The sequence below is a fragment of the Triticum dicoccoides genome, chromosome 5A (genome assembly GCF_002162155.2).
Source record: "Triticum dicoccoides isolate Atlit2015 ecotype Zavitan chromosome 5A, WEW_v2.0, whole genome shotgun sequence".
Taxonomy (NCBI): domain Eukaryota; kingdom Viridiplantae; phylum Streptophyta; class Magnoliopsida; order Poales; family Poaceae; genus Triticum; species Triticum dicoccoides.
This window is the reverse complement of record NC_041388.1, coordinates 467,720,531-467,748,480: the sequence shown is the minus strand read 5'-3', so window position 1 is coordinate 467,748,480 and position 27,950 is coordinate 467,720,531. Positions and strand designations below refer to the sequence as shown.

At 45.3% G+C, this 27,950-nt stretch overlaps 1 protein-coding gene across 1 annotated transcript; it reads right to left on the bottom strand.

Annotated features, from left to right (window-relative positions):
- Nucleotides 1-22,688: 22,688 nt before the first annotated feature.
- LOC119302301 (probable alpha,alpha-trehalose-phosphate synthase [UDP-forming] 7) lies at nucleotides 22,689-27,468 on the bottom strand. Its single transcript, XM_037579336.1, has 3 exons — nucleotides 25,244-27,468; nucleotides 23,757-24,030; nucleotides 22,689-23,382 (listed from the first exon to the last, which is right to left on the bottom strand). Exons 1-3 carry the CDS (start codon nucleotides 27,253-27,255, stop codon nucleotides 23,059-23,061), a joined length of 2,610 nt encoding a protein of 869 aa, XP_037435233.1. The 5' UTR covers nucleotides 27,256-27,468; the 3' UTR covers nucleotides 22,689-23,058.
- Between the last annotated feature and the right edge of the window lie 482 nt (nucleotides 27,469-27,950).

Below are 27,950 nucleotides of genomic sequence, written 5' to 3'. Positions count from 1 at the left end.
GTAATAACATCCCATAATGCAATAAATATCGATATAAAAGCATGATGCAAAATGGACCTATCAACTCCCCCAAGCTTAGACCTCGCTTGTCCTCAAGCGAAAGCCGAAATCGAAAAATATGTCCACTTGTTTAGAGATAGAGGTGCCGATAAAGTAAAATACGGACATGAGGGCATCATGATCATTCTTAGAACAGCAACATATATCTATATTGTCATATGATCCCATATGCTAAAGTAACAATTCAATCACAATTTCAAGTATGAATCATAAACTTCATTGAGAACCAACAAACTCTAATCTCAGTCATTGAGGCAATTGCAATTTATCATAACATAGGAAAGAGTCAATATAAGAGCTTTTCAGCAAGTCCACATACTCAACTATCATTTAGTCTTTCACAATTGCTAACACTCACGCAATATTTATGGGTATGAAGTTTTAATCAGACACAGAAAGATAGGGGCTTATAGTTTTGCCTCCCAACATTTTACCTCAAGGGTAATGTCAACAATAATAGTTCATGAAAACTCACATCCAATTAGCTATATATATCAGGATCTTTCCAACACATTGTGCTTGCCAAAGGATAAAATGTAAAAAGGAAAGGTGAATATCACCATGACTCTTTGCATGAAGTATAAGACAAGAATAAAAGATAGGCCCTTCGCCGAGGGAAGCAGAGGTTGTCATGCGCTTTTATGGTTGGATGCACAAAATCTTAATGCAAAAGAACGTCACTTTATATTGCCACTTGTGATATGGACCTTTATTATGCAGTCCGTCGCTTTTATTTCTTCCACATCACAAGATTGTATAAAGCTTATTTTCTCCAGATTAATAGATCATACATAGTTAGAGAGCAATTTTTATTGCGGGCACCGATGACAACTTACTTGAAGGATCTTACTCAATCCATAGCAATGTTGGGGATATCGCTTATCGGGAACTTATCGGTCGACCCATGATAAGGGATAAATCGGCCAGTTTATCGGCATATCGACCAATTTATCACCATATCAACTGATTTATCGGGTGATTTATCTTATCAGTCAGACAACGGTAAGCGATAAATCGGCCGATTTATCGGAATATCGGAAGATATCTTGAACATTGATCCATAGGTAGGTATGGTGGACTCTCATGGCAAAAACGGGTTTAGGGATATTTGGAAGCACAAGTAGTATCTCTACTTGGTGCAAATAAATTGGCTAGCATGAGAGGGAAAGGCAAACTCAACATGTTGGATGATCCATGACAATATAATTTATCTCAGATGTAAGAAAACATAACACATTACGTTGTCTTCCTTGTCCAACGTCAACTCTTTAGCATGTCATATTTTAATGAGTGCTCACAATTATAAAAGATGTCCAAGATAGTATATTTATATGTGAAAACCTCTCTTTCTTTATTACTTCCTATTAATTGCAACCATGACCAAAACTATGTTTGTCAACTCTCAACAAATTTTATTCATCATACTCTTTATATGTGAAGTCATTACTTTCCATAAGATCCATATGATCTCTTTATTTCTTTTTATTTCTTCTCTTTTATTTTATTCCCTCAAGATCATAGCAAAATAATCAAGCCCTTGACTCAACACTACTCTTTATTATATATAGCTCACGGACTCGATTACATAGAAGGATCATCAAGCAAAACTAAAAACTAGATCATACTAAAACTTTATTTTACTAGATCAAGATATTATCAAAAGGATCAAACTAAGAAAACGGTAAATATAAAAGTGATGGTGAAACGATACCAGGGCACTCCCCCAAGCTTGGCAGTTACCAAGGGGAGTGCCCATACCCGATGCTCAGTTCTTCTTTGTTGGTGAAGAAGGTGTTGGTGCTGATGGATAGTCGCACATCGAGCGTAGGAGATCCTCCAATTTGCGGATAATGCCCTTGAGGGCGATGATATGCTCCTTCAACAAAATATTTTCACTTGTGAGATACTTGTTTTGAATGTGATCTAACTCAATCATCTTGAAAGCTTCAATCTCCGTTGGGGTAAAGAGATTGTGGTGAGGTTGTAGGATGTCTTCTTCTGCTACTGCCGGAACTTGATCCCCCATGGCCTTCTTGATCCTATCATCCTTATTGATCTCTCTGGGCTCTTCTCTCTTCAGCTCTATCTTCATTAGCCAAGCATCATTGCCCTCGTTGTTGGAGGAGGAGGGAGACGACATGATGCCTGGCCTTGACAACCCTGAGATATAATGTTTGATTCTTTGACCGTTCACCACCTTCGGATTTGTGCCTTCGAAGTTGTTGATTTTTATGGCACCCGAATGATAGACCTCCTCGATAACGTAAGGACCTTCCCATTTAGAGAGAAGTTTTCCTGCAAAAAATCTTAAACGAGAGTTGTATAACAATACATAATCACCTACACTAAACTCACACTTTTGTATCCTTTTGTCATGCCATCTTTTAACTTTTTCTTTAAACAGTTTGGCATTCTCATAGGCCTGGGTTATCCATTCATCATGTGAGATAATGTCAAATAACCTCTTCTCACCGGCAAGTTTGAAATCATAATTGAGCTCTTGAATAGCCCAATATGCCTTATGTTCTAATTCAAGAGGTAAGTGACATGCTTTACCATAAACCATTCTATATGGAGACATACCCATAGGATTTTTATATGCAGTTCTATAGGCCCATAATGCATCATCAAGTTTCTTGGACCAATTCTTTCTAGATCTATTAACAATCTTTTGCAAAATTAATTTAGGCTCTCTGTTACTCAATTCTACTTGGCCACTAGACTATGGGTGATAAGGAGATGCAATTCTATGATTAACATCATACTTAGCAAGCATTTTACGAAAGGCTCCATGAATAAAATGTGAACCACCATCAGTCATTAAGTATCTAGGGACTCCAAACCTTGGAAAAATAACTTCTTTAAGCATCTTAATAGAGGTGTTATGATCAGCACTACTAGTTGGAATAGCTTCTACCCACTTAGTAACGTAATCAACAACAACTAAAATATGTGTATACACATTAGAGGAAGGAAAAGGTCCCATATAATCAAAGCCCCAAACATCAAATGGTTCAATAACAAGTGAATAATTCATAGGCATTTCTTGACGTCTACTAATATTACCAATTCTTTGACATTCATCACAAGACAAGACAAACTTACGGGCATCCTTGAAGAGAGTAGGGCAATAAAAACCGGATTGCAATACCTTGTGTGCAGTTCTATCTCCAGCATGGTGTCCTCCATAAGCCTCGAAGTGACACTTACGTAGGATCTGTTCCTATTCATGCTCAGGTATACAATGTCCAATAACACCATCTACTCCGTCTTTGTAAAGATGCGGGTCATCCCAGAAGTAATGTCTTAAATCATATAAGAACTTTTTCTTTTGCTGGTATGTGAAACTAGGTGGTATAAATTTAGCAACAATGTAATTAGCATAATCAGCATACCATGGAGCAGCACGAGAAGCATTTATGACTGCTAATTGTTCATCAGGAAAGCTATCATCAATAGGTAGTGGGTCATCAAGAACATTCTCTAACCTAGACAAGTTGTCTGCAACGGGATTCTCAGCTCCCTTTCTATCAATAATATGCAAATCAAATTCTTGTAGCAGGAGAACCCATCTAATAAGTCTAGGTTTAGCATCTTTCCTTTTGATAAGATATTTAATAGAGGCATGATCAGTGTGAATAGTTACTTTAGAATCAAGAATATAAGGTCTGAACTTATCACAAGCAAATACTACTGCTAAGAATTCCTTTTCAGTAGTAGCATAATTTCTTTGGGCATTGTCTAGAGTTTTACTAGCATATTGAATAGCATTATATTTTTATCAACTATTTGTCCTAGAACAACACCTACAGCATAGTCACTAGCATCGCACATGATTTCAAAGGGTAAATTCCAATTGGGTGGTTGAACAATAGGTGCAGAAATCAAGGCTTTCTTAAGTATTTCAAATGCTTCTACACAATCATCATCAAAGACAAAAGGAACATCTTTTTGTAAGAGATTAGTCAGAGGCCGAGAAATTTTTGACAAGTCCTTAATGAACCTCCTATAAAAACTGGCATGACCAAGGAAACTTCTTATACCTTTGATGTCCTTAAGACACGGCATCTTTTCAATAGCATCAACTTTAGCTTTGTCAACTTCAATGCCTCTTTCAGAAATTTATGCCCCAGGACAAGGTTAGTTTCTTCACATCTCTGCAAAACTCGATCAAGGTTGCTCAAGCAATCATCAAAAGAGGATCCATAAACAGAGAAATGATCCATGAAAACTTCACAAATCTTTTCACAAAAGTCAGAGAATATAGCCATCATGCATCTTTGAAAGGTAACAGGTGCATTACATAAACCAAAAGGCATACGTCTATAAGCAAAGGTACCGAAAGGGCAAGTAAAAGTAGTCTTTTCTTGATCATCAGCTCACACATGTATTTGAGAGAAACCAGAGTAACCATCTAGAAAGCAAAAATGTGTATGTTTGGATATCTTTCTAGCATTTGATCAATGAAAGGCAAAGGGTAATGATCTTTTTAGTAGCTTTATTTAATTTGCGGAAATCAATCACCATCCTATAACCTGTAATAATTCTTTGCGGAATCAATTCATCTTTATCATTAGGAACGACAGTAATACCTCCCTTCTTAGGGACACAATGGACATGGCTTACCCACTGACTATCAACAATGGGATAAATTATACGTGCTTCAAGGAGCTTTAATATTTCTTTTCTTACCACTTCTTTCATCTTAGGATTTAGCCATCGTTGGTGATCAGTAAGTGGTTTGGCGTCTTTCTCCAAATTTATTTTGTGTTGACATAGAGTGGGACTAATGCCCTTAAGATCATCAAGAGTATATCCAATAGCAGCACGATGCTTCTTCAGAGTTTTCAATAATTTCTCTTCTTCATGCTCTGAAAGGTTAGCACTAATAATAACAGGATATATCTTCTTTTCATCAAGATAAGAATATTTGAGAGTATCAAGCATTGGTTTAAGCTCAAACACGGGATCACCCTTGGGTGGAGGAGGATCCCCTAGGATTTCAACATGCAAGTTGTGTTTCAGAATAGGTCCCTGTTTAAAGAATACTTCATCTATTTCCCTTCTTTCATTCATAAACATATCGTTTTCATGGTCTAGCAAATATTGTTCTAAAGGGTCAGTAGGAGGCACGGCAATAGAAGCAAGACCAATAATTTCATCTTTACTAGGCAATTCTTTATCATGGAGTTGTCTATGAAATTTAGAAAAATTAAACTCATGAGACATATCCCCCAAACCAACAGAAACAATATATTTATTGCAGTCTATCTTAGCATTAACAATATTCAAGAAGGGTCTACCAAATATAATGGGACAAAAGTCATCTTGTGGGGAACCGAGAACAAGAAAATCAGCAGGGTATTTAACTTTCCCACACAAGACTTCAACATCTCTAACAATCCCAACTGGTGAAATAGTATCTCTATTGGCAAGCTTAATTGTAACATCAATCTCTTCTATCTTAGCAGGTGCAATATCATGCATAATTTCTTTGTATAAGGAATGAGGTATTGCACTTGCACTAGCACCCATATCACATAGGTCATGATAACAATGATCTCCTATTTTAACGGAAATAACAGGCATGCCTACAACAGGTCTATGTTTATTTTTAGCATCAGGTCTAGCAATTCTAGCAGCTTCATTGCAGAAGTAAATAACATGCCCATCAATATTATCGGCCAAGAGATCTTTAACGATAGCAATAAATCCCATTTGATCACTCAAGACAACTTAAATGAAGTTATGGCTTCACTTAAGACGTTTATGACGGCCAAAGTCAAGCCCATGCTTAAAGAATTGCTTAAGGGGATGAAATCCACTCCCAGTCCCTTGCTTGTGGTTAATCCCACGACATCGGAGTCGGAGGCCAATTCCGCCAAGGAAGAGGCTAAAGGTACTCATGTTCCTTCCCCTCATGACAAGAATGGGACGGAAACCTTTGCACATCTAGACAGCTTATTTGTGGCTAAACCTAATTTGTGAAGAAAAGCTAAAAATTGTTAGTTGCCTATTCACCCCCCTCTAGTCAACCATATTGATCCTTTCGATTGGTATCAGAGCCTCGTCTCTTTATTAAGGGTTTCACCACCCGAAGAGTATGGTTGACACCGACGAGGAAGTGCCTGAGGTCGTGGAGTTGACTTTGATCACTCAAGACAACTTAAATGAAGTTATGGCTTCACTTAAGATGTTTATGACAGCCAAAGTCAAGCCCATGCTTAAAGAATTGCTTAAGGGGATGAAATCCACTCCCAGTCCCTTGCTTGTGGTTAATCCCACGACATCGGAGTCGGAGGCCAATTCCGCCAAGGAAGCGGCTAAAGGTACTCATGTTCCTTCCCCTCATGACAAGAATGGGACGGGAACCTTTGGCTCGGCTCCCCCTCCCCCGGTCTATGGAGGACCGGTCCCTACCACTCGCATTAATATTCATGGCCCTCCTCCCAAGATTGTTAAGGGTGATTTTGCTAATTGGATCTTTTGCATTAAGTCTCATTTGAATCATTTCTCAGATATCCTTTGGAGAATTATTTAGCAAGTTTTCTACCCTCACGATCCAAACAACTTCACCCCAAGAGAAGAAGTGGACAATCAATACAATCACTCCACATTGTTCATCCTTCAAGAAGCGGTCCCTCCCGAAGACCTAGCACACCTACACTCATTCACTCATGCAAATGATTGTTGGGAGCACATTGTTTCAATGTACAAGGGGAGCTCAAGCATTCAATGGTCCAACTTTGAAGTGGTCCTTGATGAGGCTGATGAATTTGTGATGCTTGAAGATGAGGATCCGCGTGATCTTTACCGAAGGGTGAATACTCTTGCGGTTGCCCTCCAAGACCATGGAAGCAAGGATACGGATAACACTTGGATCAAGTGCAAGTTCCTCAAGGCCATCATGCCTTTCAACAAGGTCATGTCTTCCGTGATTCGTCAAATGCTGGACTTTCACTCCTCAACCTCAAGTGAAGTGTTGGATGAGTTTATTGCCATGAACATCATGAACAAGATCACCGACAATGCTCTTGCTTGGGTCCAGTCAAAGAAAAGCACTCCATCCCTTGCTTTGAAGGCCAAGGTAATCTCGGAAGAAGAAGAAGAAGAAGAAGAGTGTGGCCCCGAGGACACCAAGTATGCTTACCATGAGCACATGGCTCTTGCGTCAAGGTAATTTTGGAGCAACAAGAGGAACTCAAGGCCCAACTTCACCAAGAACAACTCAAGTGGGTCAAAGAACAAGCAACGTGTAAGAACTTGTTACAATTGTGGCAATGCGAGTCACTTTGTGGTGGATTGCCCTTACGAGAAGAGGGGAGACAATGGTGGCAAAACTCATTCGGAAGGATAAAGCCAAGTATTTCCCTAGCAAGAACAACTTCACTAAGAAGCCTCCTCCAAAGGGCTTGGTGGCACAAGAAGAGTACGCCTCCGATGATGATGAGAAAGATACAAGTGGAGAAGGAATGGCAACGGAAAGCATTGCTAATGCTACATCTCCCCCCTCCAAGGTGTCTCTCTTCGGCGTCCCCAGCGAAAATACCATTTCCAAGTGTCTCATAGCCAAAGGTATCAACAAGGTAACTCCTAACATCAAAACCAACATCATTACTACTCCTTCATTGTTAGATTGTGTTGATGATAGTGAGGTGGAGAAAGTTGATGAGAATGAGTTCACCAAGTTTGTGAGCAAGCTCAAGGGTGCCAATAAGCACTTTGTTGCTCTCTTTGAACAACTTGGTGAGGCCAATGATATCATTGAGTCTCATGAGGATACTATCTCCAAGTTGGAGGAGCATAGTCGTGACTATGCCGATGAAATTGTGAATCTTTCCATTGCTCTAAAGGAAGAGCAAGATCTTCGTTTGACTCTTGAGGAGTCACACAATGTTGGTCATGTTAAATTGCAAAAATATCTTGATTATGCTATTGTTCTTACTCGTCTGCTTAAATCCGAGAAAGCCGAACTTGGGGTTGGCCATGCTAGACTCAAGGAAGAGTTTGATACACTTGACAAGGCTCACAAGGTCTTGAAGGGTGTTCATGCCTCTCTTAAAGAGTCTCATGATCAACTCCAAGTGAAGCTAACCAAGGAGATTTCCACTTGTCCTCCTTTTGTTCTAATTGATAATGTCCATGCTACTAACCCTTGTTGTGAGCATGCGCATCTTGTGGAGGAAAATGCTAAGTTGAAAGAGCAACTTGAGAAAGGCCTTGTATCTTGCATACAAGGTGAAGAAGAAGAAAAAGAAGAAGAAGAATACCAAACAACCTCCTTCGCTCAAGAAGACGTTTGTCAAGGCGGGTGAGGGTACTCATGAGAAGAAGAAGAAGAACAAGGAAGTGGATGGTGGAGCCAAGAAGGGCAAAACCACTCCAACCAACAAATCCGACGACTTTAACCCCTCTTATGTTTTATGCCATGCTCCTGATGGACATGTCTATGCTAAATTTGTTGGTTCTTATTATGAGTACATTGAATGGTCTATTTGGGTTCCTAAGACCCTTGTCACTAACCTCAAAGGACCCATTCAAGAATGGGTACCTAAATCCAAGCATTGATCTATTGTAGGAGTTTGCTTCCGGTGGAGTGTCATGGTTGCTTGATAGTGGAGCAATAAATCATATAACCGGGAGCAAGGACTTGGTGGTGGATGTGCATCCAATTCCATCTATGCCCACCCATGTCCAATTTGGTGATGCCTCAACTCCTAAGGTATTGGGACTTGGCAAGGTGGTCATCTCTCAAGATTTAACTATTGAGAAATTCATGCTTGTTGAGTCCCTTGCATACAATTTACTTTCCATTCGTCAACTTGCACTTATGGTCTTTACAACATTCTTTGATCTTGATACCGTGGCCCTTTTGTGGATCAAGACTCTTAAAGTAGCCTTTGTTGGGCATGTCGAGAACGGTCTCTATGTGGTGAACTTTTCGGAGCGCCCCACTAAGATCGTGACTTGTCTAATGGCTAAAGTTGATGTGGGTTGGCTTTGGCACCGCCGACTAGCCCATGTCAATATGAGATCTTTGCAAAGTCTCCTCAAAGGGGGTCACGTCCGTGGACTAACAAATGTGTGTTTTGCCAAAGACCGTGCTTGCAGTGCTTGTATTGAAGGAAAGCTTCATGAAACGGCTCACCGTCCCACAACTATCATCTATTCAAAGAGGCCCTTGGAGCTCCTTCACATGGATCTCTTTGGACCTCCATCCTTTGATAGTCTTGGTGGAAGAAAGTATTGCTTGGTGATTGTGGATCACTATTCAAGATATACATGGGTATACTTCTTCAAGAGGAAGAGTGAGACTCAACAAACCGTCATCAACTTTGCAAATGAAGTTCAACGTCAACATAATGCAAAGATCTTGATGATTAGAAGTGACAACGACACCGAGTTAAAGAACTACACCTTGGATGAGTTTCTTAGTGACGAGGGGATCAAGCACCAATATGCCGCACCCTATAGCCCTCAACAAAATGGTGTGGCGGGGAGGAAGAACCGGACGTGGATGGATGCGGCAAGAACCATGATGGTGGAATTCAAGTCTCCGTATAACTTTTGGGCCAAAGCCGTCAACACCGCATGCCATGCATCCAATAGGCTCTACCTCCGCAAAGGCTTGAACAAGACTCCATATGAGATACTTACTGGCAACAAGCCCAATCTCAAGTACTTCCGGGTGTTCGGTTGTAAGTGTTTCATTCTCAAGAAGGGTGTTCGTTTGTCTAAATTCGAACCTAGAGCTCAAGAGGGCATATTTGTTGGTTATGCTACAAACTCTCATGCTTACCGTGTCCTAAACAAGTCCACCGGACTCGTTGAGGAGACGTGTAACATAGAGTTTGATGAGAATAACGGCTCCCAAGTGGAGCAAAGTGGTCTTTGTGATGTAGGTGATGAAATTCCTCCTCAAGCCATAAGAAGAATGGGGATTGGTCAAATACTCCCCATTGAGGAACCCCTTGTGGCCGAAGGAGAATGACAATGCTCTACTCAAGTGGAGCCATCACCTACACTAGGCCCACATGCTTCCGAAGAGCAAAATGAAGGCACTCGACCCAATGAACAAGATCAAGGGCAAGATCAACCCCATGGAGGTGGTGATGTGCCAAATGATGCCCAAGATCAAGTTCATGCCTCCGAGCCCGCTCAAGGTCAAGAGCAAGCTCAAGACGGTGCTCAACATGTGCAAGATTAAGAGCCAACTCAAGGTCAAGAGAAAGCTCAAGACGGTGCTCACGATCAAGAGCAAACTCAAGACGGTGGTCAAGATGTGCAAGATGATCCTCAAATGCCCATTGAGGAACTTTTGGAGCGCTGTGCCGCTAAAGTGGCTTCCAAGCTAAAGCATCAACAACTTGTCAGGGAGAATGTGCTTGGAAGCTTGAGAAAAGGGGTAACTACTCGCAAACAATTGTCAAATTTTTGTGAGCATCACGCGTTTGTTTCGTGTGTTGAACCCCAAAAGTTACATGAGGCACTTGATGATGAGGATTGGCTTGAGGCAATGCACGATGAACTCAATGACTTCGAGCGCAATCAAGTTTGGGATTTAGTACCAAGGCCATCGGAGGAACATAATGTCATTGGAACCAAATGGATCTTCAAGAACAAGCAATATGCAAATGGTGTGGTTGTTCGAAACAAGGCAAGGTTGGTGGCACAAGGCTACTCCCAAGTCAAGGGTATCGACTGCGGTGAAACATTTGCCCCAGTTGCTCGTCTTGAATCCATTCGCATGTTGATTGCTTATGCTTCTCATCATGACTTTAAATTGCAACAAATGGATGTGAAAAGTACATTTCTTAATGGTCCTTTGAATGAGTTGGTATATGTCAAACAACCTTCGGGATTCGAGGATCCCAAATTCCCCACTCATGTATACAAACTCAAAAAGGCGCTCTATGGCCTTAATCAAGCTCCATGTGCGTGGTATGAGCACCTTACCGAGTTGTTGCAAGATCGTGGGTTTGAAATTGGGAAAATCGATCCCACTCTTTTTACTAAGAGGGTCAAAGGGGATTTGTTCATATGCCAACTATATGTTGATGATATTATCTTTGGTTCTCCTAACAAATCTTTCAATGATGATTTTGCTGCACTAATGACCGAGAAGTTTAAGATGTCTATGATGGGAGAGTTGAAGTTCTTTATCGGGTTCGAAATCAAGCAAAGAAGAGAAGGAACTTTCATCAACCAATCCAAGTACACCCAAGACATGCTCAAGAAATTCAAGCTGGATGATGTCAAATCGGTCAAGTTTCCAATGCCCACCAAATGCAAGCTTGATAGTGATCCCAATGGTAAAGCGGTGGATCAAAAGGTATATCATTCCATGATTGGATCGTTGCTTTACCTTTGTGCATCTAGACTGGATATCATGTTGAGTGTGGGAATTTGTGCACGGTTTCAAGCCGCACCTAAGGAAAGCCACTATGTGGCAGTCAAGCGAATCTTTCGATATTTGGATCATACCCCTTGGCTTATGGTACCCCAAAGGAGTAAGCTTTGATCTCATTGGTTACTCGGATTCAGATTGGGCAGGAGATTGTGTGGATAGGAAGTCAACTTCCGGAGGGTGCCAATTCCTTGGCCGCTCTATGGTGAGTTGGTCTTCAAAGAAGCAAAATTGTATATCTCTCTCATCCACCGAGGCCGAGTATGTAGCCGCCGCAAGTTGTTGTGCATAATTGCTATGGATGAGGCAAACTTTAAAGGATTACGATGTCACTTGTGACAAAGTGCCTCTTCTATGTGACAATGGAAGTGCTATCAATATTTCTCACAACCTGGTGCAACATAGCAAGAGGAAGCATATTGAGATTCGTCATAATTTCATTAGGGGTCACATCAAGCGGGGAGATATTGATATCATCTACATCAACACTCAAGAGCAACTAGCGGATATTTTCATGAAGCCTCTAGATGAAGCAAGATTTCGCGAGTTAAGGCATGAGCTAAATATCATTGATTCGAGCAATGTGGCTTGAATCTAGGCACACCCCACCGCACTCATCAGTATATCTTGTTCTAGATGTAGGCATGGATATAGGGGGAGTATTGTTCTCTCAATGAACTCCCCCTCATTATGCATAAATTGATCACATCTTTCACATTAGCCATTTTTATGGTACTTGTGATTCAAAGATGAGTTTTGGTCATGGGTCGAAGGTTAAAATCTTCGCGGCGCCATACCACTTGACTCAAACATAGGTGGCCTCGGCCACCGCCCTCTCTTTGAGAGTTGTGTCGTTTTGGTCTCTTATCCTCTCGTGGGTGTTTTTCTGTCCTAGTTGTGCCCTGCCTTTGTGTTTTCCCCCTCGCCTCTTCGTGTGTTCTCCTTGCTTGAGCTAAGACTGTTATCTGTCTAGTCTTTGAGTTGTTGGCTAGGCAGTACTACCATTGGGGGCACGCGGTACTACCGCTTATTGACATCAAGCGGTACGACCGCCCACCCAAGCGGTACTACCGCTGCGGGGTGGGACTAGGGGTTATGTTGGGTAGGGGGAGTTTCTTTCTCCCCCATACCCATTCACTCGACCCTCTCGTCTTCTTCGTGCGACAGTGACAAACTCGCTGCGGGAGGGCGCCGGTGGGTCGCCTCCTTCGGGCCATCCTTCACCTTTTCCTCCGGTGGGATCAATCCCCACCCCTTCCTCTAGCCATGGATGCTAGTATTGCCCCCGATCTCTTTCTCTTTGCTTCTAGATTTTAGATCTAGGCTTTAGGGGCAACAGGCTTTGCATTCATCGATTTTTGGCCAAATCGAGGCTTGATTAGGATGGTGAAGGCTACTAGACTGTTTGGATTGATGTTTGGTAGGTTTATTTTTGAATTTGGCATCCCGACAGTACCGGATTTGGCCGCGGCAGTAGGGGAACCGCCATCCCCCACCTGGAGCGATACTACTGCTCTCCCGAAGCGGTACTACCGCTTGGACGGTACTACCGCTTCCGGATCACGGTACTACCGTTGGATGCCAACTTCCACCATACCAGTACCAACTATTGATCCTTGTTGCTTTTTCTGGTGGCTTATGCTCGTTCTTTCGTGTTGTTTCTCGTGTTCGTGTGTTTGGTTCCAGGTGATGGCCCTTCGGAGTGTCCTGTCCGTCATGTCAACCCCGGGCGTTCTGTTTCAAAGCACTATTGCACCTCTGAGGCAGCGGCTGCTTCTTCAAGTGTTCCTTCTTCAAGTGTTCCGCCAACTCAGTCCCAACAGCCTTCCAAGAGTACTGCGAAGAAGCCCAAGCCGAAGCCCAAGTCCGTGACTGAGATGACTGCCAAGGAGTTCTGGGAGAGGCGTTGGCACAATCCCTATGAGCCCAAGTCCATCCTTTCTGGAACCGTTTTCAGTGGGCAATCTATTTTGATGTGATCAAAGTGACGAAGAATCTCTATGTTGATGTCCGCTCCATCGACATTGGCTATATGGATAAGGATCCTGCCTACTTTGGCGAAGCTCTGCAGATGTGTACTCAGCTGAATATTCTTAGGATCATGGAGTTCAGAAAGGACTTTGATGTGGATTTGGTGGCTCGGTTTTATGCCACGGTCCATCTTGGCACTGATGAGGAAAGATCTTTGACTTGGATGAAAAATGGCAAACTTCTCTCTGTCAAATGGAAGGCGTTCATGGAATTACTTGGGATTGAAGATAACGGGCTTGAGAGCCCGATTGGCTTTCGTCCTCACTGCAATGCAACTTATACTCACAAGCAATCTCTCTGGCCTTACTGCACTTTGAAGATTAACCCCGAGACGCAGAAGGAGACTTAGGAGTTGTCTGCCTTTCTGGACATCCTTCATCGCATCTTCAGGGAGACTCTTTTCCCTCGCATTGGGAACTTGGATATGGTTCACTCGTTTCTCGTGGACATGTTACTTTTCTGTCAGCATGAGAAGAAAGAAAACTCTAGAGAATCCTTGGATATCTCTCATGTCATGTGGTCTGAGCTTGTCTCCGCTATCTCTAAGCGCAAGTGCCCCATCTATGCTCCTTTTATCATGTTGCTTATTGAGAAGGCTTGGGAGCACACTTATCCTGGTGTCGTGCTGGAGACTGGCGAGTTGATCCCTCATGAGGTTAAGTGTCTGAGGAATAAGGAGAACTGGGGCACTTCGGTTCCGAAGTATGGGATTCCGTCAGGAGCTGACGAGGTTGAGGCAAAGGCTAATGCTGACGATGATGAGGACTATGTGCCCTTTGGAGCGGAACCCTCATGGGCAAAGAAGATCAAGCGTAACATGAAGAAGCTTTTCTGCATGGAGTCTCATGGATAGTATATGGATCATGTGTCTGAGAAGAAGGCCAGGAGCCGCCACAAGGAGCTCATGCATCAATTTGGTGCGACAGTTGCCAGCGGATCTGAGGGCAAGATCACCGATGAGGAGGAGTGGGTTCAGCAGCACTGCCCTTGGACAGACTCAGACACCGAGCAGCCCCCTGCCGATGACGGAGGAGCGGACGAGAGTTTAGGGATTTGTCGAGTTGCGAGTGTCTTATTTGCCTTGTCTTTCTCTCTCGCAAACTCTTTTCTCATCATTTGCCTTGGTTTGGTTTGTGCTCGTGAGACCTGGTACCCTATCATATGGTGTGAGACATATGCTACCCTATCCTATTATAATCTATGTATGTCGAGTACTTTAGTAGTTTGTGAGTTTCATGCTTATCTCATATGTCTTTTTTTTGCTCTCGTACTACTCTATTGCTCCTAGCTCTTTTGTCCCTTAGTTTAGATGCTAGTGTTCTCAGGCTATAAAATATAGGGTGAGTGTTGATCCTAATGTGTGTACTTTGCATTCCAAAGGCACCTCTAATTAAGTGCACACATCTAGGGGCAGCCCGTCTATATTTTGTAGTCTCTGGGATTCGCTTATTCTCATGTCATTCCTTTGTGCAAATCTCGTGTTGTCATCAATCCACCAAAAGGGGGGAGATTGTTAGGGCATGTCTCTCTCTAAGTAGTTTTGGTGATTGATGACAATGCTTTTGCGGACTAATCGTGTGCGTTGACTATTTCAGAGATTCATTCATTGGCACGAGATGATTCTTTCCCCTCAAAGCTTTAAATGAAGACGATGTGGTCTCTTTCGTTTCGGTTTTGGTGGACTTGAGTCGTAGGAGACACCGTACTATCAAGAGGGGGTACGCATTGGAAAGGCTAGGGTGGAATCAACACGTACACTTCATTTTTGCACCCCAGCTCCTTTCCTCTCCTTGGAGTTTACCGTTTCGACGGAAGTGGAGATTGTGAGGTCCTAGTGGTAGTACCGCCGTCAGAGCGGTAGTACCGCTTATGGTCCGCTCGGGTGCATCGATGGCAGTACAGTCCTGGTTCGGCACTGCTACTGCCTCGATTCGAGGCCGTCTCTCCTAGTGTTTGGTCGTGCGGCAGTAGTGGCGGCAGTAGCAGTGGTAGTACCGCTCGTGAGCGGTAGTACCGCGGCTACCACCACTACTAGTGCATCCCAAACCCTCTCTCTCTCTCTTTTGTTCTCCCTCGTATGCCTCTGCTCTCAGTCTTCGTGGTAGTACCGTTGGTGGTCGCGATAGTACCGCTGCTACCAGCAGTAGTACCACTCCACTAAGCAGTAGCACCGCTCGGTGCGGGCTGAAGAGGGGATAATGGTTGGATGAGTTCCCCTACTATAAAAGAGGTCTTCTTCTCCAAGAAGACTCACCTCTTTTCCCCCAAGCTCCACATTGGAAATATGCCCTAGGGGCAATAATAAAGTGGTTATTATTATATTTCCGTGTTCATGATAATTGTCTATTGTTCATGCTATAATTGTATTAACCGGAAACCGTAATACATGTGTGAATACATAGATCATAATATGTCCCTAGTAAGCCTCTAGTTGACTAGATTGTTGATCAATAGATGATCATGGTTTCCTGACCATGGACATTGGATGTCATTGATAACGGGATCACATCATTAGGAGAATGATGTGATGGACAAGACCGAATCCTAAGCATAGCACAAGATCGTGTAGTTCGTTTGCTAAAGCTTTTCTAATGTCAAGTATCATTTCCTTAGACCATGAGATTGTGCAACTCCCGGATACCGTAGGAATGCTTTGGGTGTACCAAACGTCGCAACGTAACTGGGTGGCTATAAAGGTGCACTACAGATATCTTCGAAAGTATCTGTTGGGTTGGCACGAATCGAGACTGGGATTTGTCACTCCGTATGATGGAGAGGTATCTCTGGGCCCACTCGGTAATGCATCATCATAACGATCTCAATGTGACTAAGGAGTTAGCCACAAGATCATGCATTAAGGAACGAGTAAAGAGACTTGCTGGTAACGAGATTGAACGAGGTATAGAGATACCGACGATCGAATCTCGAGCAAGTAACATGCCGATAGACAAAGGGAATTGTATACGGGATTGATTGAATCCCCAACATCATGGTTCATCCAATAAGATCATCGTGGAACATGTGGAAGCCAACATGGGTATCCAGATCCCGCTGTCGGTTATTGACCAGAGAGATGTCTCGGTCATGTCTACATGCCTCCCGAACCCGTAGGGTCTACACACTTAAGGTTCGATGACGCTAGGGTTATAGGGAAAGTATGTACGTGGTTACCGAATGTTTTCCGGAGTCCCGGATGAGATCCCGGACGTCACGAGGAGTTCTGGAATGGTCCAGAGGTAAAGAATGATATATAGGAAATGAGGATTTGGACACCGGAACTGTTCCGGGCGTCACCGGTAATGTACCGGGACCACCGGAAGGGTTCCGGGGGTCCACCGGGAGGGGCCACCGGCCCTAGAGGCTTGCATGGGCCAAGAGTGGGAAGGGACCAGCCCTTGAGTGGGCTGGTGCGCCTCCCGCCAAGGCCCAAGGCGCAGCAAAAGGGGAGAGGGGGGAAACCTTAGGCGCAGATGGGCCTAAGGCCCTGTAACACCTCGAGACCGACGCGCCAGGTGTCTTCCACTTATTCGTTGTTGTTGCCTTGTCATTTGCTTGCGTGTTGCATTTCATCATGTCATCATGTGCATTGCATCATCTGTTTTCAAAACTTACATCCCTCCCGGTCTCCTAGTTCTTTCCGTTGTCCGTTCTGAGCCCAGACACCCTTGCACGCACCTGCGGCACGTCCGAAATATTATTTTATAAGTGGCCGAAAAATGTTCTCGAAATGGGTTGAAAGTTGGCATGCGGTGTTTTTATGTTGTAGGTAGGCCGCCTGCCAAGTTTCATCGCGTTCGGAGTTCGTTTGATGCCCCAACGGATAACTATAGCGGCAATATAGCCGGTCAAACGTCGGACGTTTTCGGTCTCCGAAAACAGTCGTCGGGCCTCTCTCTCTTCTCTTCTCTCAGCTCGAGCCCTTCTGCACAGCCCACAAGTTCCAACCGACCCCTCGCGTGCATGTCCGAAACTTCCCCGGACCCGACCTGGTCAGTTGTCACCGTTGGACACACAACATCCCCATACACCTACAAAACGTCTCCGTTTTTCTTTTTGGGATACCTAGCCTATTTTTCCCTTCCGTCCGATTATGATCGGAGGGACCTAACCGCCCTAAACCGATTTCATCTGCTATAAATATAAGGTCCAATCCTAGATCCTAGGGGTCTTGTCCCATCGATCCCACCACGCCGCCACTCCACCTGTTTTCCTCGGGATCCCTCCCGGACCAACCAACATCAAACCCCCGATCCAAGAAAATCCTCTCGATCTCTCCCCACCAACCGAGGCCTCCCCTCGATCCAACCCTCCTCTGCCTCCCTGCCCATTCTAGATCGGAGCCCGAGCAGATGAGCCCCGTCGCGCCCTCTCCTTCCTCCGTTTTTCCTCCTCTCTGTATCTCATCCCTCTCTCATCTCTGTCCCGTCTCGCAGGAAGCCCGAGGAGTTGCGCTCGTCACCGCCGGCGAGCATCAGCACGCCCCAGGGACATGGCACCGCTCGTTCTTCTGCAAGCCGGAGCAAGGACCAGCAGCCCCACCATTCGGATCCGCAACCCCGCGCCTCCTCCTCGCACATGCCCGGCCGCGCCACCGGAGCCCACGGAGGAAGTGCTCCGCCGCCTGCTGCATGTAATCGTGCAGCTCCCCTGTCCGGTCGCCTTCTTCACGGGACCGAGCCGCCTCGCTCCAGGGCCAGCTCCGCCGCCGCGCCAAGTACCTCTGCCCCGTCCTCGCCTTGCCGGAGAGGCTTCTCCTTCGCCAAGCCCCAGCGCCGCCGCAACTCTGTTTCCAGTCGAGCAGAGGACGCCCGCCCGCAGCGCCTTCGCAGTCCCGCATCGCTGCTTCCCCTTCGTCCCCTGCTTCAGATCGAGCAGCGCTCGCTGCCTCGAGCGTGTTAACCAGGTCGACCTCACCCGCGTGCACGCAGTGCAGCAACGGCCTGCCCAGCTCCACCACCGGCCCAAGGCCTATAAGTGAGCCTTAGCCCAGCCACTGTTTCCCCCCTATGCACTGTTGGGCCAGTTCAGTTTCAGCCCGTGAACGTTTTTTTTCCTTGGACATTTTTGCTTTTCCTGGCCTTTGCATATTTACAGAATATGCCATTATATTGATATGCTCATAACTAATTAACCGTGCATCGGTTTAAAGCAAACTTTGTATGTAACTTGACTAGAATTTCACCTAGTTTCATAATATCCAACTTTCATCCATGTTTAACATGTTTAAAATGATGTTTGTGTAATTTTGCCCATATGCCATGCATATTTAAACCGGACATGCATCATACTTGGTTGTGCATCATGCCATGTTGATGTGATGGTTGTTTACTATGTTGCTTGCATCTTTCCGGTGTTGCTTCTTCGGGTTAGTTCCGATAACGTCGCGTTTGTGAGGATCCGTTCGACTACGTCTGGTTGTCTTCTTCATGGACTCATTCTTCTTCCTTGAGGGATCTCAGGCAAGATGACCATACCCCCGAAATCACTTCTATCTTTGCTTGCTAGTTGCTCGCTCTTTTTCTATGCCGCGATACCTACCACTTGCTATATCATGCCTCCCATATTGCCATGTCAAGCCTCTAACCAACCTTGTCCTAGCAAACCGTTGTTTGGCTATGTTACCGCTTGCTCAGCCCCTCTTATAGCGTTGCTAGTTGCAGGTGAAGATTGGAGTTTGTTCCATGTTGGAACATGGATATTTGTTGGGATATCACAATATCTCTTATTTTAATTAATGCATCTATACACTTGGTAAAGGGTGGAAGGCTCGGCCTTATGCCTGGTGTTTTGTTCCACTCTTGCCGCCCTAGTTTCCGTCATACCGGTGTTATGTTCCTAGATTTTGCGTTCCTTACACGGTCGGGTTATAATGGGAACCCCTTGACAGTTCGCCTTGAATAAAACTCCTCCAGCAAGGCCCAACCTTGGTTTTACCATTTGCCACCTAGCCTTTTTCCCTTGGGTTCTGCAGACTCAAGGGTCATCTTTATTTTAACCCCCCTGGGCCAGTGCTTCTCTAAGTGTTGGTCCAACCTGAGCGATGTCCGGCGCCCCCTGGGCAACCAGGGTCTATGCCAACCCGACGTCTGGCTCATCCGGTGTGCCCTGAGAACGAGATATGTGCAGCTCCTATCGGGATTTTTCGGCACATCTGGGCGGCTTTGCTGGTCTTGTTTTACCATTGTCGAAATGTCTTGTAATCGGGATTCTGAGTGTGATCGGGTCTTCCTGGGAGAAGGAATATCCTTCGTTGACCGTGAGAGCTTGTGATGGGCTAAGTTGGGACACCCCTGCAGGCTTTTGAACTTTTGAAAGCTGTGCCCGCGGTTATGGGCAGATGGGAATTTGTTAATGTCCGGTTGTAGAGAACTTGACACTTAACTTTATTAAAATGGATCAACCGCGTGTGTAGCCGTGATGGTCTCTTTCCGGCGGAGTCCGGGAAGTGAACACGGTTCTTGTGTTATGCTTGAACGTAAGTAGTTTCAGGATCACTTCTTGATCACTTCTAGTTCACGACCGTTGCAATACTTCTCTTCTCGCTCTCATTTGCGTATGTTAGCCACTATATATGCTTGTGCTTGCTGCAGCTCTACCTCACTACCCTTTCCTACCCATAAGCTTAAATAGTCTTGATCTCGCAGGTGTGAGATTGCTGAGTCCCCGTGACTCACAGATTACTTCCAAAACCAGTTGCAGGTGCCAATGATACCAGTGTAGGTGGCGCAACCGAGCTCAAGGAGGAGCTCGATGAAGATCGTGTTTGTTGTGTTGTTTCGTTTCCAGTTGATCATTAGTGGAGCCCAGTCGGGGCGATCGGGATCTAGCATTAGGGGTTGTCTTTTTTTATTTGGTTCCGTAGTCGGACCTTGATTGTATTCTGGATGATGTAATGTTATATTTATGTATTGTGTGAAGTGGCGATTGTAAGCCAACTCTTTATCCCTTCTTTTTCAATACATGGGATGTGTAAAGATTACCCCTCTTGCGACATGCCTACTATGCGGTTATGCCTCTAAGTCGTGCTCCGACACGTGGGAGATATAGCCACATCGTGGGTGTTACAGGCCCACCCTAGGGCGCGCCCCCCTCTCTCCCCCTCTTGGCCGCCCCCACCATCCCATTTAAGGCTGCCTCCCCCTCCCCTCCTCCTATATATAGTGGGGTTTTTGGGGCTGCCATACATGAAAGTCTCTCTCTCTCTCTCTCTCGGCGCAGCCCTATCTATCCACCTCCTCGTCTTTCATAGTGCTTGGCGAAGCCCTACTGGAGAACCACACTGCTCCACCACAACCACACCGTCGTGCTGCTGCTGGAGTTGTCTTCCCCAACCTCTCCCTCCTCCTTGCTGGATCAAGGCGCGGGAGACGTCACCGGGCTGCACGTGTGTTGAACGCGGAGGCACCATTGTTCGGCGCTTAGATCGGAACCGACCGCGATATGAATCTCTGCGTGTACGACTCCACCAACCATGTTCTTGTAATGCTTCCACTTAGCGATCTTCAAGGGTATGAAGATGCACTCCCTCTCTCTCATTGCTAGCATCTCCTAGATTGATTTTGGTGACACGTAGGAAACTTTTGAATTATTGCTACGGAACCCAACACTCCATTGTTGCTCCAAAGCTCATTTTCGCCCGATCTCTCTCCCTAGCCAATCAAACTTGTTGATTTTCTAGGGATTGGTGAGAAGGCCCGGATCTACACTTCCACCAAGAGAAATTTTATTCCCCCCACTAATCCCTTGCGGATCTTGTTACTCTTGGGTGTTTGAGCACCCTAGACGGTTGAGGTCACCTCGGAGCCATATTCCACCATGGTGAAGCTCCGTGGTATCGTTGGGAGCCTCCAATCAAGTTGTGGAGATTGCCCCAACCTTATTTGTAAAGGTTCGGTCGCCGCCTTCAAGGGCACCACTAGTGGAATCACGACATCTCGCATTGTGTGAGGGCATGAGGAGAATACGGTGGCCCTACTGGCTTCTTGGGGAGCATTGTGCCTCCACACCGCTCCAACGGAGACATACTTCCCTCAAAGGGAAGGAACTTCGGTAACACATCCTCGTCTCCGCTGGCTCCACTTGTGGTTATCTCTTCCCTTTACTTTGTGCAAGTTTATATTGTGTTGTATCATTTGCTTACACTTGTTGTTGTGGTTGTTTGCATCATATAGGTTGTTCACCTAGTTGCACATCTAGACAACTTATTTGTTGCTAAACCTAATTTGTGAAGAAAAGCTAAAAATTGATAGTTGCCTATTCACCCCCCCTCCCTCTAGTGAACCATATCAATCCTTTCAAAAAGGTTAGCAACAAGCTCTTTGTCCTTTTTCTCAATTTCTCTATCTTTGGTCAGTGCTTCCAGCGACGTAAGCACAAATCTATGATCATATGGCAGTTCTCTTCTTATTGGCTGATCAACACCTGCAACACATGGAGCAAGTTCACAAATCTAGGGGAGGAGTGATGACGATGACGCATGCGTGCTATCTCGACGAGACCCTCTCTGGAGTGATGTGTGTGGGGTATGTTATGTGTGCCGCTCAGCGGTTGTGATGGTTTCTGGCCGGTTCTCCATAATTAACTAGCAATCTGGTTTTTGCTCCGTTTTCCCCAATTAAGTGAGCAACTCTTTTCTTAATGAATGCAAGATAACTGCCATTTCGAAGAAAAAAAATCTCTGGTTATGTACCCAAGTTACCTGCATGATCTTGATTTGCATCAACATGTGCATCTTCCTCTTCTTCTTTTTGACAAATGTCTCTTCCTCTTCTTGATTTAACTCATGATCATGATCTTCATTTGCATCAACATGTGCATCCTCTTCTTGATTTAACTCATGATCATGATATGCATCCTCCTCAGCAGAAGAGCGCGGTCGCTAGAGCAGCGCCTGCCTACGTGGATCTATCGCACTGGATCGTGGCCTGCCTGCTCGCCGGCGCCTGGATCTGTCACGCTGGATCACGGCCTGAAGCACAGCAGCCCGGTAGGGAGGCAGAGGCGTCGTGCTATGGGGAGGCAGAGCTGGGGGAGGCGGAGGGTGCGGCCTAAAAACTTTTTGAAATCTGGAGGGTCTGAATGTAAAATTAATTTTGTGTACTAATTTTTGTCTGTTGGCAACAAGTAATTTGGTACGGACGGAGTAAAATATGGGTCAAACATAGCGTTAGCATATTTGAGCAAGTAGGAGTAGGCAAAATGGCCCAAATGCTCATCTATTAATTTTGACTTATAGTGTATATAAACTTCCAGAAACACTCAAATCTTACATACACTACCTGCTACTAACAGAAAAAGAAGTCTAGAAAAGACACCCACCATGGATTTTTTTCCCCTCCAGGTCATTTCTCTATCTAGACAGAATGTGAAAAATACTCCAAAATTACGAGAAGGCAAACGGTAAAAGAGACCAAAACTAGACCAACACTAGGTTATTGACATTGATCTGACTATCTGTATATTGCTAAAGTTGCATTCCAGCTAGCTGAACTTGGCTTCAATTTAGACAGAAGATTGCTGGTTGCAATGGACTATGAGATATGCTCTTCGACACGACTTCATCATGCCTCCTCGGACGGAGAAAGTATCTCCGATTCTTCTGGTGAACCAACCTCCTCTGATACATCTGCAAGTGCCTCGAGCATGTTCAAAACATCATTAGTATCGTCCAAATAATACTTGGCCTTGCTTGGTTTCTGGCCGACTGTGCAGGCATAGAGCGAGGTTTGGGGATCAACAATGCTCCGCCTCATAATATCAGCTATTCCTTCAAACATATCCTCATCTGATCGATCATCACCTATGCAGAGGACAAAATCTGCTTGTCTTTTATTCTCTGTCAGCATCGATAGGATCTTCTCCGCGACAAATCCCTTGCTGACACTCTGCAATCCAACAGAAGCATTTTATGAACTCTGGGAAGGCAGCAAGTAAATGGTTGCCAGACAAGAAATCAGTTTCCAGAAAGAATCCAGGATTTGTTTAATGAACTAGTATATTATTCACTGTCAATATATATAGGCCCCTCACAAGTTAGCATGCAAAATTCACTATCACAAGTGGAGGATCACAACACATAAAGATGAGACATTAGATTCTATATTATTGTGGCCTAGAAATCACGGTAGATAATATTGCGCTGAAAATCAGCATCTACTGACAAATAATGGCTTGCTCATCTCCACAATACTAGATTCAGTATTTTGCTTCTGAGGGACTACAAAATACTAGATGTATGATGTATGGAGAAAAGTAGTACCTGAGGTTTAACCTCTACAATGTGTTGGCCACTCTTCACAGAGACTGGCTCATTGGCAAGAACACTCTCCAAATGATCTAACATTTCTTTTGCTTGTGCAGATCCAAAACCAGGGTCAGCATCTTGGTGGTGCCAGACCAAAGCACTCTCTTTGGTTTCGATATACGATCCATCAGTAGCTTCTGTATACAGGTTCATTACTGGCTCAGCCATTTGCATCCATCCAAACTCTGAGCACTGGTTATTTATTTGCCATTGCTCATCTCTGGTTCGCCTGACAAGGAATAGCTGTTGAGGTGAAACTTGCCATAGAACTGAATATTTCAATTCAAATTAACCCCATGAATACAAAGAGAATAACATTAAACAAGGCACAAACTGAAAATTAAGAACGTGTTAATTATATGCAGGATGAAGAACTGATTCCACTTGTCTCCCAGCTGTTATATAGTTCAACATTCACTGGCATTACTGTTTGACTGGGCTATGAGACTTGCACCTAATGGTTGCTGCTGAAATAATTTCTACCAACTGATGGTACTAAAAATCTTCCAATTTTTATCAGCATGTTGTATAGTTGCATATGCATACTGGTCTTACTTCACCCTAACCGAAAGAAAGTTTCCCTATCCAAGTTTAGCCCGATGAGGTTGACACATGAATGTTCATGCAATGGTAAGTACTCAGTAGATCCATTGACAGTAGGTTTCTCCCCCACTGTTTCCCGCACAAAATCCATCCATGGTAAATGCCTAACAGTACAAGTGCAAAGTGCAACCAAATAGATTCAAGAGACTTCATGGTAATCACAGCTCTATACAAGAAGCCTTCCCTTTTCTTAAGCACTTACGGAGTTACAGCTTCAATGCATGACTCATGGCTAACATGAGAACTACTAGGGTACATCCTCTCATTTTGTGAACTCTTGAATTGGTCCACAAACATATACTGCTTTTTTCTACTGTAATTTCATCCTCATTTAAGTAAAGTCAATATATTAGTCATGGTCTTAGTATTTGTAGGCTCCCCTACTGGTGATCTGGATGATGTTGATGTGGCAATATCTGATATACATTCAGAACCAACATTCAAATTTATAATTGATGATGCATGTTGTTACTTTTACCCAAGGAATGGGTCTACATGGAATGATGTATTGATATCTGCTGTCCCCAGAAAACCAATGGAAGTATGATCCTGTACCCCACAACATAAGATCTGAGAAATTAAATGGTTGTTCAAATGATCGTTCTATGATCACCACGTCATATGCCATAATATTGTTAATACTTACATAAAACACAGAACTCTATTTTTTCATATATTTTTTCTGAGTGTCTGAAATATAGTTGATTTTGCATTTGTTTATACTTGAAGCCGGAAACAAGTACCAGTGAAAGTATCAGAAGGCGCAAAGTCAATGCAAGACATGTTAAAAAAAGTAATAATCGTAATTGAAAATTCAAGAAAATTAAGTGAGAGCATACCTCATAAAGTAACCATGTTCAGCCGCAATGCCAAGCTCAGGGCAAGAGTTGAACCACTTCTCAAGGCTACTCCTACCTCTTCCACTTACAATGAAAACAACATTCTTCTTATCAGCACACAGAGCATTCATGATGTTAACAACAGTCTCATTTGGAGTTCGATTGATCGTAGTTTGTGGTACTAGAGTTCCATCATAGTCCAGAAGTATAACCCTGCTGTTCGACTTCTTGTAATCAGCAACAATAGAATCCACAGTAAGCTTTTTGAAGTTGCGGTCTAGAGCAACCACTCTAAATCCAAATCCAAGTCCAATACCCCAGCACCTCCTCCTAAAATGGTCCCTGCAGCTTCTCTCCAGATCATGAATATAGCTCTTAGACCAATAGGCAACATCATGTGTGCTGACATATCGATAATGCTTCTCATGGCGCAATTGGTTTTCATTCTCTGACAAAGCAATGGACTCGTTCATTGCCTCTGCTGTTGTATCAATGTTCCAAGGGTTCACCCGGATTGCTCCACTCAATGATGGCGAGCAACCTATGAATTCTGACACGACTAGCATACTCTTCCTCTTTGGTGCATCACCACCATCCAAACCAGGAATCCCCTGTCTACACACAATGTACTCATATGGTGTGAGGTTCATCCCATCCCTCACTGCAGTAACAACGACGCACTCAGCCACAGTGTAATATGCCATCCTTTCCACACTCGACAAAGTCCTATTAACAAGCTCCACGGGACTATACCCCGACCGCCCAAACTGTTCATTAATCCTCGTGCAACTTTCCTCGATCTCAGCCTTTAATCCTTGCACGTCCTTACCACTACCACCCCTTGGGTTTGCAATCTGCACTAGCACTGCTCGGCCCTGCCATTTTGGGTGTGTCTTGAGCATATGCTCAAACGCAAGAATCTTCAGGTTAATCCCCTTGAATATGTCCAGATCATCCACACCAAGCAAGACAGTCTTCCCGTTAAACTGCTTCCGTAGCTCTGCAACACGCGACTCCAGATCAGGAAGCTGGAGCTGCGATTTAAGCTGCATCATGTTAATCCCAACAGGCATGATCTTTATCCCCACAGTGCGGCCAAAGTAATCGAGCCCAATGTAGCCTCTCTTGGATTGGTACTCGATTCCGAGCATGCGGCTGCAGCAAGAGAGGAAATGGCGGGCGTAATCAAAGGTATGGAAGCCAATGAGATCACAGTTGAGCAAGGATTTGAGGATCTCGTCACGGACGGGCAGGCTACGGTAGAGCTCCGATGATGGGAAGGGGCTGTGCAGGAAGAACCCGATGCGGAGGCGGTTGAATCGGCGGCGCAGGAAAGAGGGGAGCGCCAGGAGGTGGTAATCGTGGATCCAGATGTAGTCGTCCTCGGGGTTGAGGACCTCGATGACGCGCTGCGAGAAGAGTTTGTTGGCAAGGACGTAGGCCTCCCAGTTGGAGCGGTCGAAGCGGCCACCATGATCGGAGGTGAAGGGGAGCATGTAGTGGAAGAGCGGCCAGAGGGTCTGCTTGCAGAAGCCGTGGTAGAAGCGGTCGGAGAGGTCCTTGGGGAGGAAGGCCGGGACGCAGCGGAACCTGTCGAGGAGCGCCTGCGCGACGTCTTCCTGCTCGGCGGCTGGCACGTCGGCGCGGAGGGAGCCGACGTAGAGGACCTCCATGTCCTCGGGGAGGCCGTCGCGGAGGTGGAGCAGGAGCGAGTCCTCGTCCCAGCAGAATGTCCAGCCGCGGCCGTCAGGTCGGCGCTCGCAGCGCACGGGGAGCGTATTGGCGACAACGATGATGCGGTCGTTGGCGAGCGACGACTGCACGTCCGAAGCTACGCTCCCCGCGCGCTCCTCGTCGAGCTCCGCCAGCGTGCCCGGCGTCGTCAACGTCCTCTGCATCCGCCTCGGACGCGGCGGCCGCCCGCCGCCACCCCCGCTGGAGCCCCCGTAGTCGAGCGCCGAGAGATTCCCATTGGCGAGATCGAGCAGGTTGGTGTAGGATCGCGAGAACATGGTGGCGAGACGATCGAAGCCCGCTCGTTCGTGCCCTCTCCGCCTCGATCGAATAGCTGGATCGATCCAATCCAATCTAGTTGGCCTCAGACCCGATCCTCCCGATGCTCCTCCCCCGCCTGAGCCCTACGACTAGGAGCGGCGCCGGAAGATGCGGCGTGCAGGAGGTGACGAGGGGGGAGAGCCCAGGGAGGAGGGCACGGGGGAGGTGCGTGCGACACGCAGCTCTGAAACGGGGCAGATATTTTATTCGCAAAAGGAGAGGCAAGTCCGTTCCATCTGGGCCGCGCAGAGACTGATCGGACGGACGGTGTTCACGAGGCGACGTGGAAGGCCTACACCAGCAGCTGCGCACATGCGGGAATGCCTACCAGGGAGGCCTAGACCTCTCACTGGGCCATGGGGCCAACCAAGATGGAACGAATGGCTCGAGCATCCAGCCGGTTGGGGGGCTGCGGGAGGAAGGAGGCACGCCTGACGCGGACAAAAGCTGAAACAGAGTGAAGTCTGAAATAAACCTTGAACTCGTACGCCTCGTTGGAATTAAATCTTCATCTTTGAATTTCTGAAATCGATACCCTGTACTCTTTGATCCCGATCAATTCTAACCCTAACCCCGTTTGGCGCACCAGGAAGAGGTCGTTCCCGACCAGGATCATAGGATATTCTCACTGACATCTCGACCCCACCTGTCA